Source organism: Protomyctophum bolini, assembly GCF_963924005.1.
Source record: "Protomyctophum bolini genome assembly, chromosome: 14".
NCBI lineage: Eukaryota > Metazoa > Chordata > Actinopteri > Myctophiformes > Myctophidae > Protomyctophum > Protomyctophum bolini.
This window is the reverse complement of record NC_137875.1, coordinates 18,387,642-18,407,052: the sequence shown is the minus strand read 5'-3', so window position 1 is coordinate 18,407,052 and position 19,411 is coordinate 18,387,642. Positions and strand designations below refer to the sequence as shown.

General features: G+C 42.1%; 1 protein-coding gene across 22 annotated transcripts in view; it reads right to left on the bottom strand.

Moving 5' to 3' along the window:
* Positions 1–19,411, bottom strand: part of LOC308328710 (neurexin-1a) — a gene marked incomplete at its 5' end in the record, with an annotated part of 423,001 nt that overhangs the window by 147,518 nt on the left and 256,072 nt on the right. For all 22 annotated transcript variants that reach the window (XM_080782790.1, XM_080782779.1, XM_080782794.1 and 19 more), the window contains one exon: positions 2,497–2,678. In XM_080782790.1, coding sequence (XP_080638916.1) covers positions 2,497–2,678 — 182 coding nt within the window. The remainder of the gene's footprint in view (positions 1–2,496; positions 2,679–19,411) is intronic.

Here is a 19,411-nt window from a genome sequence, read left to right as displayed (position 1 = left end):
GTAGGCTGTAGTACTTTGTGGCACTTGACTATACCGTAGGAGTACAAGTAGATATTACATGTAGTGTGGATGTGTGTAGTCCCTTTGGCTGTATTTGGTATGAGCGTGTTTACACAACACAAACATCATCAGATTTCCAATAGAACATTGTATTGTACACCTGGCCTCGTGTGACGCAGTTTGTGCGCTCTTTGAAAAGAATCTTAAGTGAGAGCGCTTTGTGCGTGTGTGTGTATATGCTGTATCCTGTTGATGCTAATTTTTTGAAGAGAAATATTTGTCAATGGAATCCCCGGCTGTTCTGCCTCTGTGCGCACGCACACCATTTGAAACCCACTAGTGCTGGTATATATAGTGTGAACTTTGCTCAGAAGCAATTCATACCTTATCTCTTAGCACTTTTATCACGGTACTTATAGGCCAAATGAGGAAACACATACTGCGCTTTTTCAGTCCCACGTACAGAAACCTCTGCTGAACTTCTGCAAAGGAAAGCTGCTATGGCTCTTCTCGTCGTCTAAGCAGCGCTGTACCGTAGGTGGCAAAGAACCCAGGAAAAAAGCAAGGAATGCGTGGACCATAGGGTCCACACTGCACATCTGAATGAGTGCACATTTCACTTCATGATCTATAGTGAACATGTTTCGCACGACCCTGCACGCGTGACCCTTTTATTCTAGTATAGGCTATGGCTGGCTTGTTATCTCCTGATGTCTGATTCAATCTGCCAGACTCACTCGGCGTTCCGCTTTAGGGCTGGCGTTGGAGGACACCAGCTACCACGAGACATAGAAACACCTCCGAACAGAGCTCCTGGTACCCGGGTGACTCATGGGACTAACTTCACAGCTGCTGTGTGCCCTCGGAATCAGACCTGCTTGTGTCATTGCAATGCGTCCGTGTGAATCTGTGTGACTATGACACTTTGTGTGTGTGTGTGTGTGTGTGTGTGTGTGTGTGTGTGTGTGTGTGTGTGTGTGTGTGTGTGTGTGTGTGTCGAAACAGACTGAGGCCAAACAACATTGGCGTGTATTTCGACTGCAGGGAAAGTTGGCCTGTGTTGATTCCGCTCATTCTGTTTCACATTCCATGTACAGAAATGCACAAAAAGTATTACCAACCAAGTGCATACAATCTGTCAGTCTGGTATCCTGACAGCCATAGTCCACTCTGTATAACCATTATGATTCTGAACATTTAGAAACCATTGCACACATAACAAATGGATGTAGTGCATATGGAAATGTGTACATTGCTCACCACGTACCGTATCGTTGACCTAGTGTCTCACTGATGCGGTGCAAAAATGCATGCTATAGTATCCAGTGCAGCAAACATTCAAGAGTGTTACCAGATTAGTTTAGTTATACATTTGATTTGTACATGGACCAGGAATTTCAAGATAAACATTCTAAGTACCAACCATTAATTAGAATCCTACCAAAGGGTACAGATGTATATTCTGCATGATATATGCTGATATTTGGACGCCTGGGCCATGTACATAAATTTATCACAAGTGACAAAGAGCAAAGCAAAACAACTTGCCAAATATATTGCGCTGTTTCGGCTGTTATAGGCAGTTTGTCTGTGTGGAGGAGGATGTGCCATGTGTATCCTATCCAGGTCATTGCCCATGAACTGTCTGTCAACCCTGTAAAATTTGTTTCCCTTCTAAATTATTTGTTATTTCAAATGAAGAATTAAAATGTGTGTGTGTGTGCGTGCGTCAATGTGAGTGTGCTTGTGTGTGCGCCAATGTGTGCTTGTGTGTGTGTGTGTGTGTGTGTGTGTGTGTGTGTGTGTGTGTGTGTGTGTGCGCCTGTGTGTATGTGCCTGTGTGTGTGTGTACGGGCTACTGAAGTGAGCTTCAAGTCCAATTCCATGTCTACATGTTTGGGTGGTCTCTAACCTTGTGCTGCCTCTTTCCGCACGTGCTCGAGAACAAATGGAATGATTTGCTGGACATGCTGTCCCGCCTCTTGATGTTGATGTCAAGTGGAATTAACATCTGCATTGTGTCTGCCTGCTTGTGTGTGTGTGTGTGTGTGTGTGTGTGTGTGTGTGTGTGTGTCACTTCACTGGGTCTGCCAGTATCTGTATTTTGTGTCAGTAAGTGTGTTAGCCAGCTAAAGGTCAGGTGGCAACTGACTGCCAGCTGCAGGCAGGTGACAGATGTGTGGAAGCAGCCCCTATTAGAGCAACCATTTCCCTGGGTTCCCAGCACAAACAGAATAACACGCCGAACCACAACAAGCACGCCCAATTACCTCCTTATCGCACACGGGAGGGGCGGACGGCTCAGTTTGTAAAGTATCATAATCAAATCCGATGTTATGCACAACAGTCCATACACCATTTGTTTTGTCGCCGTCGTATCCATGGCGATGGGTCTAATTGCCGTCGTCATTTTATCACATGGTAATATGCAGTCGATCTAGTGGTTAAAAAAGGGCCGGTGGACGGGGGAGGGACGGGGGGGTGGAGGTCACTTACGATGTGGAGTTTCAGGTAGTCGCCGAGGCCAGACGAGCTGTCCACTCTCACCAGGACGGCGTCCTTCAGCTGGGTACTGAAGCCGATGGCTAGCCTGTCCGCCCGCGTGCTGGGCCGGTCGTTGGGCGGCCACGTGTACGTGATCAACCCACCATCTCTCCCAAATATGTATGTTGTTCCCGCTGGTGAGAGAGAGAGAGAGAAACAAGATGAAGTAATAGTCAAGTACAGTAGTCCTTCTACACAGCAAAATCCTCAGTTTACCCATTCGTAACTCTGAGTGTACAAACGGAACCACATTTGGTTCCATTTGTACACTCTCAAGAGTTATTAATCCACTGTATATGCCATTGCATACAAGTGCAGCTGCGCAGATGCACAATGTCCTGTTAGTTTAAAGCTGTAATCCGTAGCGTCCTTCCAGGGTCTTCAACCTGCTTGGGTCTCCCGCGGTAGACATTTCCACCGCTCTTCCAAGAGGCATGGGCTTGGCCAGGGCAGATAGAGCTTAGTGAGTCTATATTCTCAACAGAAGAGTAGGGAGACCACCTCCACCCACTGCAGATGGCTAGTTAATATATTGCCTTATCATACTCTACAACAAAGAAATTTAACATTAAACCAAGTTCAGGTTTGCAGTTTTAACTTTGAGAGTGTAAAAATAAACCCATAGCAGACTTTCAACTTTCTTCACTTGATTGTGGAAGAACGCAAACTAGAGCAGAAAAGGCTGAGATCGGGAAGTAATGTACTGCACGCAGAGAGAGAGAGCACAGCTCACAGCTTTTTATTCTGCACAATTACTCCATTTTGCTCCTGCCACTTCCATCACCTCCGGAGGTAAAGTGATCCGAGTGAGTGCTAACAAACTTCCAGCTGCGTCCCCGGTGCCCAGGTAACCAGTGTGCTGAACGGGCACCTCCCTGTCTCCTGCGCTTCATTAGCGGCCTCAAAGGCAGACGCAGCCCGCAGCAGTGACCAATAATTATGCCCTTCTGGTGACCTGGCTATTTCCTGTCGCACGGCGTTGCCTATTTTGTCTTCGGCAAGAGGGAAAGGTGGGACTATGACCCAGTAGCGGGGAGTCTTCGCCAGAGTGGTTCTAATTACCGATCCTTTCACCAGAGAGAGAAAGCGGTTATCCACCCTATGGAAAGCAAAACGACTCATTTGTGATGAAATGCACCATACGTGTGTACTTCTGTAATGCACGTAACTCGAGAACCCACCGACTTCAAATTCGACACACGCGTTCCACACCCCCACAGGGAGTGCAGTGCCTGGTGTCACGCCAGGTGCCACAAAAGGCCTCTGCTCGGGCCCCTGCCAATGCATATATGGAGCTGGCCCGACATCACAACACTCCATATTTTGGCATGCTTGACACATAACGCCATATATAGGAATAAAGAGACACAGAGACAGATACAGAAATCTCCACATACGGTATGAGGACACAGACAGATTGTGTGGACGGGTGGGGCATGGATCTCCAACTTCCATCGCTACCGACTTGGTGCTCTACCGCCGGTCTAGTATAAAATGGAAGATTAGAAATAAGCCTTTCTCTACTAATTAATGGAGGAGATTATTCAAAGCATCAATCTGATGGGAGGACAATCATTCATTATATATTTAGTTATAATACATTTAGATAGGAGGAAAGTCATTTATAATGGCCTATAATGATGCCGTCACAGGTTCTGAAGCTTGCCAGCTTCTTGTACTTCATCATTGCAGAGTTGTCTCAATCAAATCGGTGCCTGTTTCAGTGCAATTAGAACAAGTCTCATTACGATAGTATTTCAATTCATTTTCTCCCGAGTATATAGAGAAGTATGCCTGTGCGTGTCTCTGGGAAAACAAAATGATGGAGGGCGAAAAAGGACGAAAATTAATGCAGTTGTCAGATTAGCATAAAAACAGCTATCTTCAAGGGGAAAAAAATCTACTTTGTGTGCGTGCGTGCGTGCGTGCGTGCGTGCGTGCGTGCGTGCGTGCGTGCGTAAAATAGAGACGGAGAAAGACAGGCGGGCAAGGAAAAAGGGAGAGAGAGATGAAATATTCATAGTGGGGCTGAGAGTTAAACAGCCTTAGCCTGAACAATAGATTATAAATCATTCTGACTGTAATTCCAATATTTTCTTGTAAACCAGCTCACAAGGATATAAAACTATCGATAAATTTTCCATTTATTTATATATTTCTGTCTTTTCCTCCCCTCTGGCCCTCCCTCACAGTGCAGTGATGTGACTGCTTCACTCTATCCTCCTGTTCATTTTCCAATTCCACTCCCACATTTCAGTCAATATGCGCTTTGTCGACCATTAGCAAGGGGAAATTGCGTCATTAATTAACAATAACATGATGAACAAATGATGTCGTGAAAGCACAAATCTATGGAGGGATTTATTGTTTTCATTTCGTATAACTCTCATTATAGTGGATAATGGGGTGTAATAACACGCCGTAACCACATTTGATCTAATGCAGTGACGCCTGATAATTATTTAGAAAGTTTGTGTAAAGTTTATATGCATATCTTCCGTGGATGCTTGGGGGTTATAACAGGGACAGACAGGGTGATACGTTTGTGCTCATTGGACAGCCAGGCCAGTTCGCCTATGGGATCATGTATATTATCAATATCCAACCTCGGGCAGTTGGATACAGCCCTCTGCAGTTGGATAACCTCATGTAACAAATAAATCACACCCGTGTGAAGTGAGTGGTGGAGTTCAAAAAACAACCATGCTGTTTTAGTGCTCATACCCAGCCAGGCAGGCACCCACCCACCCAGCCAGCCACCCACACAGCAGAGTGGTGAAACAGTGGTTTCACCACTCAAAAAAGCCCAGGCTTGTGTGTGTGTGTGTGTGTGTGTGTGTGTGTGTGTGTGTGTGCGCACGTGCGTGTGTGTGTCATGGTTTGTGGGACTGTGCCCCCCCCCCCCCCACACACACACACACACACACCCTCAGGCCACTAAACATTTGTTCCATGTTCCAGCTTATTATAATTAAACTCTTTTACACCATGTCAGTGTTGGAAACGCACAGCTAGGGCCCTTCAGCGACCATGTTGTGCCTCCGTCTATTTACGTGATCTGACGTGCGCTTTAGCCTGCTGCTGACAGCTAATTTGCCGTTGGTGTGGCGACTTCCCCCAAAAGACCAACAAATAAATAAATAAAATGAAGATCTTCAATATAGAGATTGCTAATTTCACAGGGCTGATGTGGTCGTTATGGCAAACACGGGATCGTCCTTTATGGCACCATTAAGTTAAATGGACAAACACCCACTCTCCAGGCACCGAAGGTCAATAATACCAACTACTCTATAGGGAGGGAGGGTATTCAAATGAATTGAAAAACAGATTCAAGGAGTGCATTTAAAAAGGGGCATGTTTTCAGTTTGCAGGTTAATAACTATACAAAAGATAAACAAGGTGGCTGGCAGGCTGCATAAGGCTGACCTTGTAGTACACTGTGATATAAGCAATGCAACAGCAGCTAATAACGTAAATAAGGGTTGTGTTAGATGCTGGGGTGCCACTGTGCAAGCATAGACAATATACTGTTGGTGCCGTCTACTGTATGCTTGCCCCGTTGGCACTGCACCTAAATCAAACACACCCATTATTAATTGTGTTAGCTGATTAGCTGCAGCTGGAAAACAACAAAACCAGCCTATAAGGTTTGTTGCCCCTGAAAAGGCCCTTGTCAATATGTTGTAAAACAAGTACAAAAAATAAGGTACAATCATGTAAGGTCATTGCAGCGAAACTTTACGGACGGTTGAAGATTAAAGTCCCTTGTCAATATGTTGTAAAACAAGTAAAAACAAATAAGGTACAATCCTGTAAAGTCATTGCAGCGAAACTTGAGGGAGGTTGAAGATTAAGAGGTGATGTGTGGATGAAACGGGGTTGGTAATGTACACCTAAGTCAGCAATCACGTGCTCATCCAACCCCCAGTGCTGCATGGGAGTAATTATGCGCTGGCTCCATATTTGTTGTTTGTATACTCTCCTGGGACGCCGGTCTTGATATGGATCTATTGTAGTCATTAGATACAGTGCTGTCCTGGAAACAGTTGCCTGTTTGGTGTCTCTTTTATGTGACAACAATTTCTGTTGGTTTCCCAGCTCGCCCCCTCATCCCAGCTCGCACCGGGATGAACAGGATGAGGCAAGATATTCCAGCCCCCTGAGACTAAGGTATACGTCGCAGAGTGCTCAGAGGTGTACACAATAAAATCCTTAAAGATGCAGTGCTGTGATTTTTTTTCCCACCAGGTATTATAACAAGTAAGTGAACGCGGGAAGCGAACGCAGCTGTTGTGGCAGTCTGACACACACAAACACACACACACACACACACACACACACACACACACACACACACACACACACACACACACAGTTATTATTTCCTTTTTTTGACTGTCAAGGTTTCAGCTCCATGAAGAAACCCTAAATACAAAGGGAAGACATCATTGCACATAACAATCACGCCAAGGGGTCTAATGAAGTACTGTCACCTCATAGACACATGAAAAACTGGAAAGAATACAAAAAATCACCACAGAGGACTTTACTGTGTATAGGAGTACGAGTCCAAACTCAGACAAAAGGACAGACACTACAATAGATTTCAGCAATAGGGGACACCTAATTATCCTATTACACACTACTGTATTGTACAGTAGCTGAATGTGCATGCATGCACTGTACCGCAATGTCCCTAGAGGCATCAGAGTGCAAGAACACTGGCTGTTATAAGCTGCTGCGCAGCAGGCTACAATGTAATATCCGGAGTGTTTATTTATCTCGGCAAATGCCTTTCAGAAATAAATTAACCACTTGAATCCTAGTGTCCCTAATCTGGGGAGAACATTCTGCGAAGATATTTTGGTGCGGAGGGGGAACAAGGAACAGACCTGAATATGGCTATATTCGAGGGGCACACCGGTGGTCTGGAATTGTTTAGCCCATTCACTATGACTCTCAATACACTTGGCATTACTGCGGTCTATCTTCCATAACATAGTATACCGTGGTTTGTTAGATTTTTGAGGAAGGCGTTGGATTCCCTTAACTTCAGTACGGTGTGACCATAGAGTTAAAAAATCACACCCGTGTGAAGTGAGGGGGGCTAACATATTAAAGTCTAACTATTGTCAATGGCGTTTACAAAACAAACATTAAACCTGTATATAGGAGGGGCTAGCACCCCTCAAAAATAATAGCTACTTAGCTTTACACTTCATTAAAAGTAACTGAGCTACACTCCATTTTGAATGGATGTGGGTGAAGACCAGTGGCAGTGGTGGTATATAACTTAATACATTTACTCAAGTATTGTTCTTAATATATTGAATACAGGACTTTTACATGTATAACTTTACTTTTACTTAAGTAATAAATGCAATGGCTCCAGCTGAGGACACTGTGATTGAATAAAACATACGTATAAAAGCTACAAATTATGAAGAATTCTCTTTGATGAAAACACACATATCTTGTGCAACAAACAGATTTGATGATATGCCACGTACTGAAAATGCAATGGTGCAGCTTTCGTAAGGCTACAGCCACGCTATATCATTACAAGAATTACTCTGCATGCAGTGAAGTTACACACAAGACACTGGGGAATAAAGTTATGCTCTATATACTGTAAGTAGTTAAGCTTACTTTCCAACACATGAAAATCTAATTCCAGAGAATTGAAATTAGCTGGAGACAACTAGGCAACCCAGCTGGCACAACATCATTGCGTGGTAATTCCTTGTCAACGTTGTGTTATCGTGACATTTTAATACATTTTAAAGAGCAGAAAGTAAATACGTTGATTTCGACTCAGTTATTCAGGTACGTTTGATACGGTTTTAATCTAAAAACATAAAAAATCAGGAGTCATGTTCATTTTCCTCAAAATTCTAATGTTACCATCGACATATACAAACATTACCACCAGAAACACACATACAAGCCCTAAATGTATACTAGTGGACTCCTCCTATGCCACAGCGTCTATGCCTATTTCACATTTTAAAAGGATAGTATTTCTGCATTAATTAAAGCAGTGTCCTACCTAGTCTGAAGGAAACCTGGACAAGGTCTTAATTTTAATGATCTTATGTCATTAATTAGTATGTAAAAAAAGAAAAATAATTGCCACGGACAAGGACAAGTCTTGCCACAGACACATGTATCGTGTACTGACATGATGACCCTGAATTAAATGTATGATATATTATGGTGCTCTTAAGGTCTTTTTTCCACACCCTGGATTTTGCAGTGTAGGACCACTCACTGTTGGGTTAGGAAAAGGACACCGTTACAGTAGGCTACAACAAGCCTCCCTGCTGCAGGATAATGAATTAATCTGCACTGCATCTCTCTCGCCACTGATCAGAGACGATCAGAGATGATCAGAGAAGATGAGACTCGCCAGATCAAACGCTTCCCCTATTAAAAATGCAATGCTATAGCCCGGGAGTTCTCCTGTGCCAAGGTGATGCATATGAGATATTGGGAGTGGAGGACCCCACGCATTTCCCAATGTCATGAGGACCTAATGGCATTAACTCTCCATGAGTCCGTCTATTTCTAGCACCTGCACTTAATGAAGCGTGAGCTCATATCAAAATGCTCCATTAGCATGTTAAATATACACTGTCATTTGAGGCGAGGATGGACATGGCGGGCAGGGTGGGGGAGGAAGTGCTCCGTTTTCTTACTTACAGTAAGTAACGGTAGCAATACCGCAATGTAGAAATACTAGGAAAAAAGTCCTGCATTAAAAATAATACGTGAGTAAAAGTAATTGTAATGAAAATGACATTTGACTGAACAAATGATCCATCTTGTTGCTATTGTGCTTCATGCCTAGAGTGTACAGTAATACTCAGATTTTGTGTTGTTTTTCAGTTTGTTTGTTTTGTTTTTTCTTTCCTTCCCCCCCCCCTTGTTTTTGGTTAATTGTTTTGTATGTGTAGAGTGTATACGTTGGGACCCTCTCGAAAACTAGATATTGTATCTCAAGGGGTTTTTCCCTAAATAAAGAATTTTACACAAAGGTATCGTAATCAAAACATATTTACAGTACCAAAGTACATAATTGTTCAGAATGGACCATTTCCCAATCATATTATTGGATTTTAATGAGTAATGCAATAGTGTAGGTTCATCACTTTAATGTTGCAGCTGGTAAAGGGGCAGACTTTTATTTACTTTGCGTTACTGGGTAGCATAACATAATAATACATAATCATTTATCAATTCATTTGCAAAGCTGCCCCAAGTACTGTAGTAGCTAGAGTTGTCAAATAAGTGGTGGTGTGAATTGTACAATATTTGGTTCTCAGATGAAGTGGAGCAGAAGAAGACACACACACACACACACACACACACACACACACACACACACACACACACACACACACACACACACACACACACACACACACACACACACACACACACACACACACACACACACACACACACACACACACACACACACACACACACACACACGTGTATTTCAATCAATCAAGTGTACACATCATTTAGTTATACTTAAAAAAAAAGTACAAGTGCAGTACTTGAGAGTAAATGCACTCAGTTGCTTTCCAACGGTCTAATATGTGCGGGCATGAGATCCAGCTTCAGGGCCACTGCTTGGCTGTAAGGTCAGAACCACAGACTGTCTTTCCTCTGACCTCCAGCGGCTTGGCCTCCTAACGAGCCTCGTATTACCGCCGCTGCCGAGAAACTGGGGAGGAATCCAATCATAATCACATAGTAGTGATGGAAATATGAAAAGGAGAGATGACATTATAGATCTGTTTTCGGTCGGCACCTAACACTTTCATTACGGTTCTATTTGCTGCCATGGGGTTCCTGTAAATGATCGCGTGCTGATACACAGAAATAGATCGCACAAGATGATAATTTTCCCCCACTCTCCCCCATGGGTGGCGATGACAATTATCTTTGGAGACGCATTGAATTCAATAAACTGACAGCTTCTGCTTTTTTCATTGTTTTTTAATGTACTTACTGTACTTACAGTATAACTAAATAAATGACAACTACCGTACCATGTATTCTATCTGTGTGCCGGCCCTGTGCAACATGTTGTTCATTATAAGATCACGATATTACACAATAAAACATCCATTGGATTCACCAATATTAGAAAGTCTACTTTCATTTAGATTTAGAACAAATCAACTCATGCACACCTTGGCCAGACTTGTTGAAAGAGAGTTATGACACTCTTGCCATGAAGCGAACAATTTGGTTCAAAGCTGGAACTACAGTACACAGTACTCATCAAGTATTACTTCCTTATTGTTCTTGTTTTATGTACACACTGAAACAAATTCCATTTAAACTGTAATGGCAACATATTATTGAATATTATAGTAATGCCTCAGTTGACAACAGATGTCAATGGGAATGTCATAACTCTCTCTCAATGGCTCTGACCTTGGCTATTAACGAAAGCCAAATACAGCATTTCTGGTGCCACAGGTGTGTGGAGAAGACTATTCAAGACAAATATCAAACTTGGTCGGCTCTACTGCAAGCGTAGCCAAAAGGATAACAAGAATAGTTATACGGAATAGTATCTATACACATAATACATAGTCCTTAAAGGAGGTGTAAACTAAAGCATAATGTACAGTATATGTACCGTACTCTATCCAATGACAGTGTTGCTGACCAAAAATAACAGATCTAAAAGCAAACAATGCAATTATGAATTAGTCAGTATTAATGTGTCCGGAATGCTCTACCTTGAGTTCTATAACAGTGGTTCTTGGACTTGATGCTGGCACGCAGTGTTGTGCCAACTTGTGCCTGAACGTGTTCAATGAACGCTCGTTCGTGAACTCTTTTAGATTTTGTGAACTGAACGTACCGTATTTCCGCTTGATGAACGCTACTGTGAATGTGTTCAATCGTTCATTCTGGCGTTTGTGGACGGCGCTCTCTCACAGTATAACTTAATTCAAGAGAGTGCCAGATTGCCATAGAGAAAACCTCCGAACATTTCTGAAAACCCAGCCGAAAGAATGTTATGGAAAAGCTATAGTACTGACTCACATGGTAAGACTGTGGAGATGAAAGCTGCAGCTGCTACTAGTGTGGACTGAATTGGCGGCAACAAAGTGTTAAAACATCAACTATTTATAACCATTTCTTTTTTTGGAACGATGAACTTTAGTTAAAAATGTTGAACTGAACTATTCCATTTTAAAATGTGTTAATTGAACTTTGAATTAGTTTTCAAACACTGCTGGCATGGCACCCGTCAGCGTGGGTGCAGCCTAAAATTAGTTACCTTTGAGCACATGGTCTGAACATGGCGATAAACAAGGCGGTCATTATGGTGACTCTATGCCATGTACTGTGCTGTGTATACATTCTAATCCAACATGGTGGTCATTATGGTGACTCTATGCCATGTACTGTGCTGTGTATACGTTCTAATCCAACATGGTGGTCATTATGGTGACTCTATGCCATGTACGGTGCTGTGTATACGTTCTAATCCAACAAATTAATTTGACTGATGGGTCAAATCTGGGTTGTTTCAGTGGGAAACAATCTTTAATTTGTTGTTGTGGTCATTATTACTATTGTGTGTCTGGGTAGTTCAGACGGTATAGAGCTTGGTTCTGGGTTCGATCACGGGCACTGCCAACTCAGCGTATGAGTAGCGCTGCTTGGTTAAGTATAATAATGCTAATATAATTTGGCCAAATCTTTCTGCTGCCTCCCCTAGGAGGAATACAATCAAAACACACTTAATAATGTCTATTGGTTAACATTTTAGTTTCCAGGAAAATCATTACAAGGATTGATGAGGACAGTATTATCCAATCAAACACTACTGCTATCTGGGTGGAGGAGTGACCTCCAATCAATGGGTGGTGAAGAATCACTGCCATGAGGGAACACCACGGGTCAATGAATCAATTCATTTTTCCCATGCCCTACCTTTCAGGGTGCATTTCACCTTTAGGATCAGGTATTTGATGAGATGGGGTGGTAATTGTAATGTTCGTTGATACGAAATTAGGGTTATGCGCAGAAATGCTCCTAAATATAGCTATATAATTACCTTTGATATCTTTAATAATCTATAAATTAAAAACCTGTGCAGTGCATGAGTGCATAGGATGTGGGCCTCCCATTATCTGTGTATAATTAAATTATAAATCACACTCTATAATGGAGAATAATGATATCAAGGGAATGAAACCTATTTTGAAGATTACCAAGATTATGGCTTGATCCATAATATCAATCCTTGAATAATTACTATACTATAATAAAAGCTCTAGAGGGATGAACCACGGCCAGGTGAGAAGATAAAAAAAATATTGTTAAATTATCTGCGGATTACATTGTAATTTTAATGAAATTGTGCAAATCATTAATTCTCATGAAGAGCCTTTAGGGGTTAAGTAATCCCTAACCCTAACCCTTGCATAAAAACGATTTCCAAGCGGCCACTCTACCTTTTGAGTCACTGTGTGTGAAAAAAATACAAATGTACAATTTACAATTTAGGCATTTAGCAGACGCTCTTAATCCAGAACGATTTACAGTAAGCAAGAACAACACAAGGTAATAAATCAAAATAGTCATCAAGAATCATAAGCAAGCTATAAGAACCTAATATCTGTCTAACAGTAGATTATCTGTGCAGTGAGGCTATGAGTATACATTACAGTGTAGAGTGCATCTACATAAAATGCTAAATTATAAATCTAACAAAATACTAAATTATGAATCTAAATTACATTTTTAGCATTAGCATACTACTGTAAGGTCGTCGAGGCTAGTGCAAGTACTACGGCAAGTGTTATGGGGCAACATGGAGTCTAAAGAGGTGAGTTGTCAGACTGTGGCGGAAGATTGGGAGTGAATCTGCAGTTCTGATTGCAATGGGAAGTTCATTCCATAGTTTTGGAGCCAGAAGACGTGCAATGGGAAGTTCATTCCATAGTTTTGGAGCCAGAAGACATGCAATGGGAAGTTCATTCCATAGTTTTGGAGCCAGAAGACGTGTGGAGTGTTCAGTGTTTTCCTGGCTTTTTTAGTGAATGTTCTACCAGCCTCCCTGTGTTGGCTGATCTGACTTTTCACATTGCTATCACTTTTATTTGTTTCAAATGTTGTTGTTTTTATGACCGCAGTCATAAAAACCTAATAGATATCTCACTATATTTACAGCTAACATGAGCTACTAACTATTATTAAATACTGCATAGATTTTAATATAACGTTCAAGCATTTAGGGCTAATATGTGTTGATTTTGTGGCTCACTATTATCACTTATCAGCCGCCTGCCTAAGGCCACTTTTATTCCAATTGTTCATGGATACTGTGCCAATGTTGGAAGATTTTGAATAAACACAACTTAAATATATATTTGAATCATTGATAAGTGGGATAATCCACTTGGAGTCCTGCGGTTATTAAAAAGTCATGCAATTAGCCCCTTGCGCCATGCATTATTATTTTTGGATAACTGTACAGCTCATCATGGATTATCCCATGCTTATTTTTATACATGATGGTTTATATAGGAGGAAAAAAAAGGTTGGAAGAAAATCCACTGAACTGAGAGCATTAATTTTAAAGTAAAACTCCATATTGAATAAATTCAACGTAGTCACAGTTTTTTGTCCTCAATCACACTTTACACCATTTTCAGCATTATTAACTCATCAGCAGTAATTTTCAACCCTAATCCGTAGCTACAGTAAATGCTGTAAAAACGAAACAGACATGAATACTGTATGCAGCCATTTTACTTTCTCTTTTTTAATCCAAAATGTTTTGGATATTCTGCCTCCTAGTAATAATCAAATACTTTTTTTGATTTTGTAATGCCATAATATTGTCCACATACCATATCAAAGGACACCTGGAAAAATCTTGGAACCAATCTATCCATTTCCTTGTAGTAATAACTGGACATTTTGACAGTATGAGGCAATTAACTGCTAGTTGCATTCGATAGGCGTGTTATATAATCATGCATAACAAATGAGAACAGCTTGCAATTGCAGCTCAAAGCAAACATTTCCATCAACAGTTGAGCAGTAGAAGTTAGAAAGGAGCGTATGGCTGTCTGTCACATTGATATCAGGGGAAGCCAGCTGCACGCCGGCGAATGGATAGCGAGATGATAAATGCATGCAACGTCCTTCAAATCCACCTTCCCTCTCCATCACCCAATTATCAGTTCCTTTATCTGTTCATTTTGTTTCTATTGAACGTACTGGCAAGCTTCTCACAACAATTAAAACCTGCTTTGTTCGCCAGCCTTTGTTCGAGGAAAAAGCCATTTCCTGTCTTCAGTGGGTAGCCCTGGGGAGGGCAACAGAAGTCAGTGGCTAGTTGACTTGCCATAATCCTCTCTCGGCACAAACAACACCATCCCTAATAATTGGGTGCTCGCTAATAAGAGAGAACCGGCAGACATGAGGAGGAATAGCTTTATCACAAGTTGTGCCAAGGAGCAACCTTAATGACCCCATGTAGAACTGAAATCACTACAAAAGGGAGTTTTAATGAGCATGTATGAGAGGAAACGACATTGGCCCAGCAACACACAGCGCGCCTATATGCGTGCACACTGTGTGGTGCATTACCTTTCTCATGTAACCCATCTAGCTGATTTTCAATTAACCTCGATAAAACAAAAAAGTAAAACATATGGGGAAAAAACCGACCCCCCAGAAAAATCCAGTGTTACCTTTTCCATTTGTACTGTACTCCAAAATTTGGTTCCAGTTGGAAACTCTCAGAGTTTAAATGAACACGGAGGATTCTCTTTTTCTCCACCGCCAACCTCTGTGATTTTCAGTGATAAATTCTGCTTTGAGTCTTTATCAGATGACTGGAACAGAGCTGTTCACTTTGCAGTCAGCAGAAAACTGCCTGGCCACACGGTACTAAATCAAACCATAGCAGGGTGTGGCTAGTGGCTACTGTACTGCATGCTGTTGGCTCAATAAGTCTGGGCTTATTGGTGTGTATACAGCACAGTCAATAGAAACTGTTACAGTTCACTGCCCCTGATACTCGGTCTCCACTGCTTGTCTCAAACTCCTACGTGGAATGAATATATTGTTGATAATCGATACAAATGTGAAAGATCAATATTGTAACTGTGCATGGAATATAACGACTTGGAACAAGAAAGACAAACACGAATTTAGAATAGATGACCTTTCTCTCTTTCTCTTCCTCTCTCTGCTTTGCTAATTAACTGTAATTAAATTAAGAAATTGAGTGAGAGAGCTAAGCGGCACATTAGTGCATGCTTCCCATATTTGTCATCCTTATTAGAAGGTGCAGGCATGAGACGCAATCTGTGAAAATCAAACAGAAAAAAGAGAACAACGTAGGTAGGGGCACTGAAGTCAGCCATAAGCAGTACAGAGAGAGAGAGAGAGAGAGAGAGATTTAGAAAATACAACCATAGCCCTTTTATATGATAATGCTACTCTTGCACACTCTAGGTTATGAGAACATCCAAAATTGGCCCTCACATCCAGCAGCAAAGCAGTTGTATCATCCCCTAATCCATGATGTAACATCATCGCATAGCTCAACGGCTTATAGGGGAGGGTGGGGGAGAGGCTGATGGAGTACGCTATCAATTATGTTTTTTTCTTAACCACTTTCAACCTGGTGTGACTCTATTTTGTGCATGTCATTATGGCGTAGGTGGTGTAGTTAGTAAGCCGGTAGAGCTGCCATTTTGGGTCTCAACAGGTCTTAAGTGGTAGTAGAAAAGAGTTGATATTTTGGGGCTTGGAACTGCGAGCCATAAATAAATAATGTATTGAGAATATCGTCACAGTTATAGGATTTAATATGAGAAAACAAATCCTTTATGAGGGGAGGGTGTTGCTGTCTGTGAAGTTATCCCAGGTAGCACTCCGGAAAGACATCAAACACTTTGAATTTCAGCTCTCTGGTTTCTAGCATTGGAATGGAGGCGTGTGTTATGTGCATAATTTTGTTAATTAAAAGTGCGATGCATTTGAATTGTTCCTTTGTATTGCCTTGTGGGTCAAAGGGTATCTGCATGGATATATCCACTGATGTCTGCACACTGTAAAAATCATCAGGCGCATACCAGCCTCTTTGAAATGTACGCAAGTCCTTTGTCACTTTAACATTGATGGGATTTAATTCCTCAAAAGACGTTGATATATCTTTGTTATTGAGATAATTTCGGCCTATTCATGATTGTTATTGAAGTTCAATGTCTGTTAAAACATATCTTAATCACCTCAAAATCACAGAAAACGTACACTTCGGTTATGTAATTTAGGTCCATTGTGCCATAATCCATGAGTAGAATAGCATTTTAATTATGTAGTGTGTGATTATAAATTCAAGATGATTGTGTTTTGAAAGGCATGAGACTTCAATAACACTCATGAATATGCTGATAGATCTCAATAACGGACATATTTGGCACGATAAACTCTCTACAGTCACACTCATCTAAAGAGACCGTCAACAATGTTCTCATGCACAGCACACTAAACAGATCTCCAACCCTCTCCTCACACTCGTCTAAACAGATAATCCTTCACCTCGTCACGACTGGGCCTCGGGGCAGCCACAGCGACCGTCCTCCCTCTTCATGGCAGAGGGACCATCGGTTCATGGCTGAGGTGAAAAGCCCAGCCCCCTGGGCCCGTAACATTATGACACAAATGCTCAGTCGACCAGTGTCACTCAGAAACCCCCCTCCCCTGCCATTCCCCACCCGCCGCCCCCTCCGCCACACTCACTTCCCCTGAGCTCCAAGTGATACATGAGCCCTGCCTGTGGGGCGGAATGGACCATCCAGGCAGAGCTGACAGGGCCCACTGTCTTAATTGAGCAATACAGCAAACGGGCCCCTTGTTACCCCCACCACCAGCTGCATATCTGCTCCTCCGGCCAACGGCCTTGGCTCTGGATAGAGGTGTCTCACAGCATCGACGCTTTCTAATTCGCACCCTCGTCATCGGCCAGCTTCATTCGCTCCTCCGACACAGTCCTTCCTTTCTTCCCTTTTAAGGTCAGCCATTTTGTTGGTCGGCCATTTGTGTTCGTTCCGCGTCCAGCGTTTTCATTTGTGCTCTAGCCAACACATTACTTAGGCTGAAAATGATCAAAATGTTTTCTTTACGGTTAAAATACCAGCTTCACTGATCTTTTTTTTCTTCTTCTTTTTCTGCCTTCCAGGCATCCGTGTATGTATGATTTAGCCTCAGTGCAGTTTTCATGCGCTGAGCAAATGTTTAGCGTGTGTAGAATAGTGTAGCCTTGTGATGTTCTGTTGAAGCTGTTGTTTTCTTTATTGGGAAGCCAACAGATGTGTGGAGTATGACTGCAGTTCTAATTACCGAAAAAAAAGACAAGTGCGGGGGATAATTACACAGAGGAAGTGAGGCGGAAAAACAGAGTCCAGAGCCAAAGCTCGGAGTCTGGAGAGAGCTTTAGATTTCTATATGCAGTTCAACCTGCATCAGCACAAACACAAAGCAACCATGTTAGGATTACATGAGGGTAATGTGCCACACTAAATAGATTTCTGTATCAGCTCTGTTGACAATAACTGAGTTATGTTTTATGGAACTCTCTTGAGCATGCATAATTGCCAAACTCTGGAGCCAGTGATCCACAATGCTAATAAAATAATAGAGATTGTGAGGAAAAAACCTAACAAAAACATGGAACTCTACACACCGTACAGTGTCTCCTCGTTGGAACAGATTGCCCACTGGCTGGAGGCATGCTCAACCATGGAATGTGCACAGAGAGAGAGAGAGAGAGAGAGAGAGAGAGAGAGAGAGAGAGAGAGATAGAGAGAGGATATATTCTCTCTGGTATATGTCCCTATGCTATTTTTTGTCTGTTCCCAATTTACATAAATCAACCTTTTACTGACAAAAGGAGAAGTAATTTGCAATACAAGGTCGACAGTAGACTTACAGAGAGAATATTTTCCTCTTGGCTTGACTTACTGCCGGTACCAAGTTGAGTTGGCTTTAAGTCTCAGAATGCCATATTGAGAGGCAAATAGATTTTGAGTCAGGTAAAGATGAAAACACCAGCAGCAAAATGGATGACTTCCAATGACTGTGAATCAGATTTGCTCAATGTTTATGCCATGAGAATTTTCAAACAGCTCAGCAATTGCAATTCATCTTGCCTCCTGACTGTGCATGTGCACTGCGTTTGTTGTGCATTTGTGCGTGCAGCTGCGCATGTGTGTGTTTTGTGCGTGCATTTACACACGTACGTACGTACGTGACTGTGTGTGTGCTTGGATGCACGTGTGTGTGTGTGTGTGTGTGTGTGTGTGTGTGTGTGTGTGTGTGTGTGTGTGTGTGTGTGTGTGTGTATGGTATGGCTGACAGGTAGGCAGATAGATGTTTTTTATTTAGGGGGACAGGTATTTTTGTGCTATGTTTTGTGCTACTACCCCCCCGAAACCCATCTAGTTGTTCATATTAAGGTGTCATATATCAACGTTACATGCTGTATCCATCCATGATGGTGTTCACTGCCTTCATTTAGTACTTCCCATTTCTTCTATAACACATGCCCTGGGGACAACCGGAATGCCTTGGCCTTAATTGCAGGATTAAACATCTGCCTTGCCTTAGCGCTGAGGCTCCTCACTTTGCAAGTAAAGCCTCCACTAAACGTTGTGATGTTATTTAATTAGCCGCATATCTTATGGAAATGATACAATGAGAAACGGGGGAAGATCAAGAGAAATAAATAGCGACCGTTTTTTTTTCTCCATGGGAGTGTGCGTGTGTGGCCCGGCGTGTGAGTGTGTAACTATACTATACA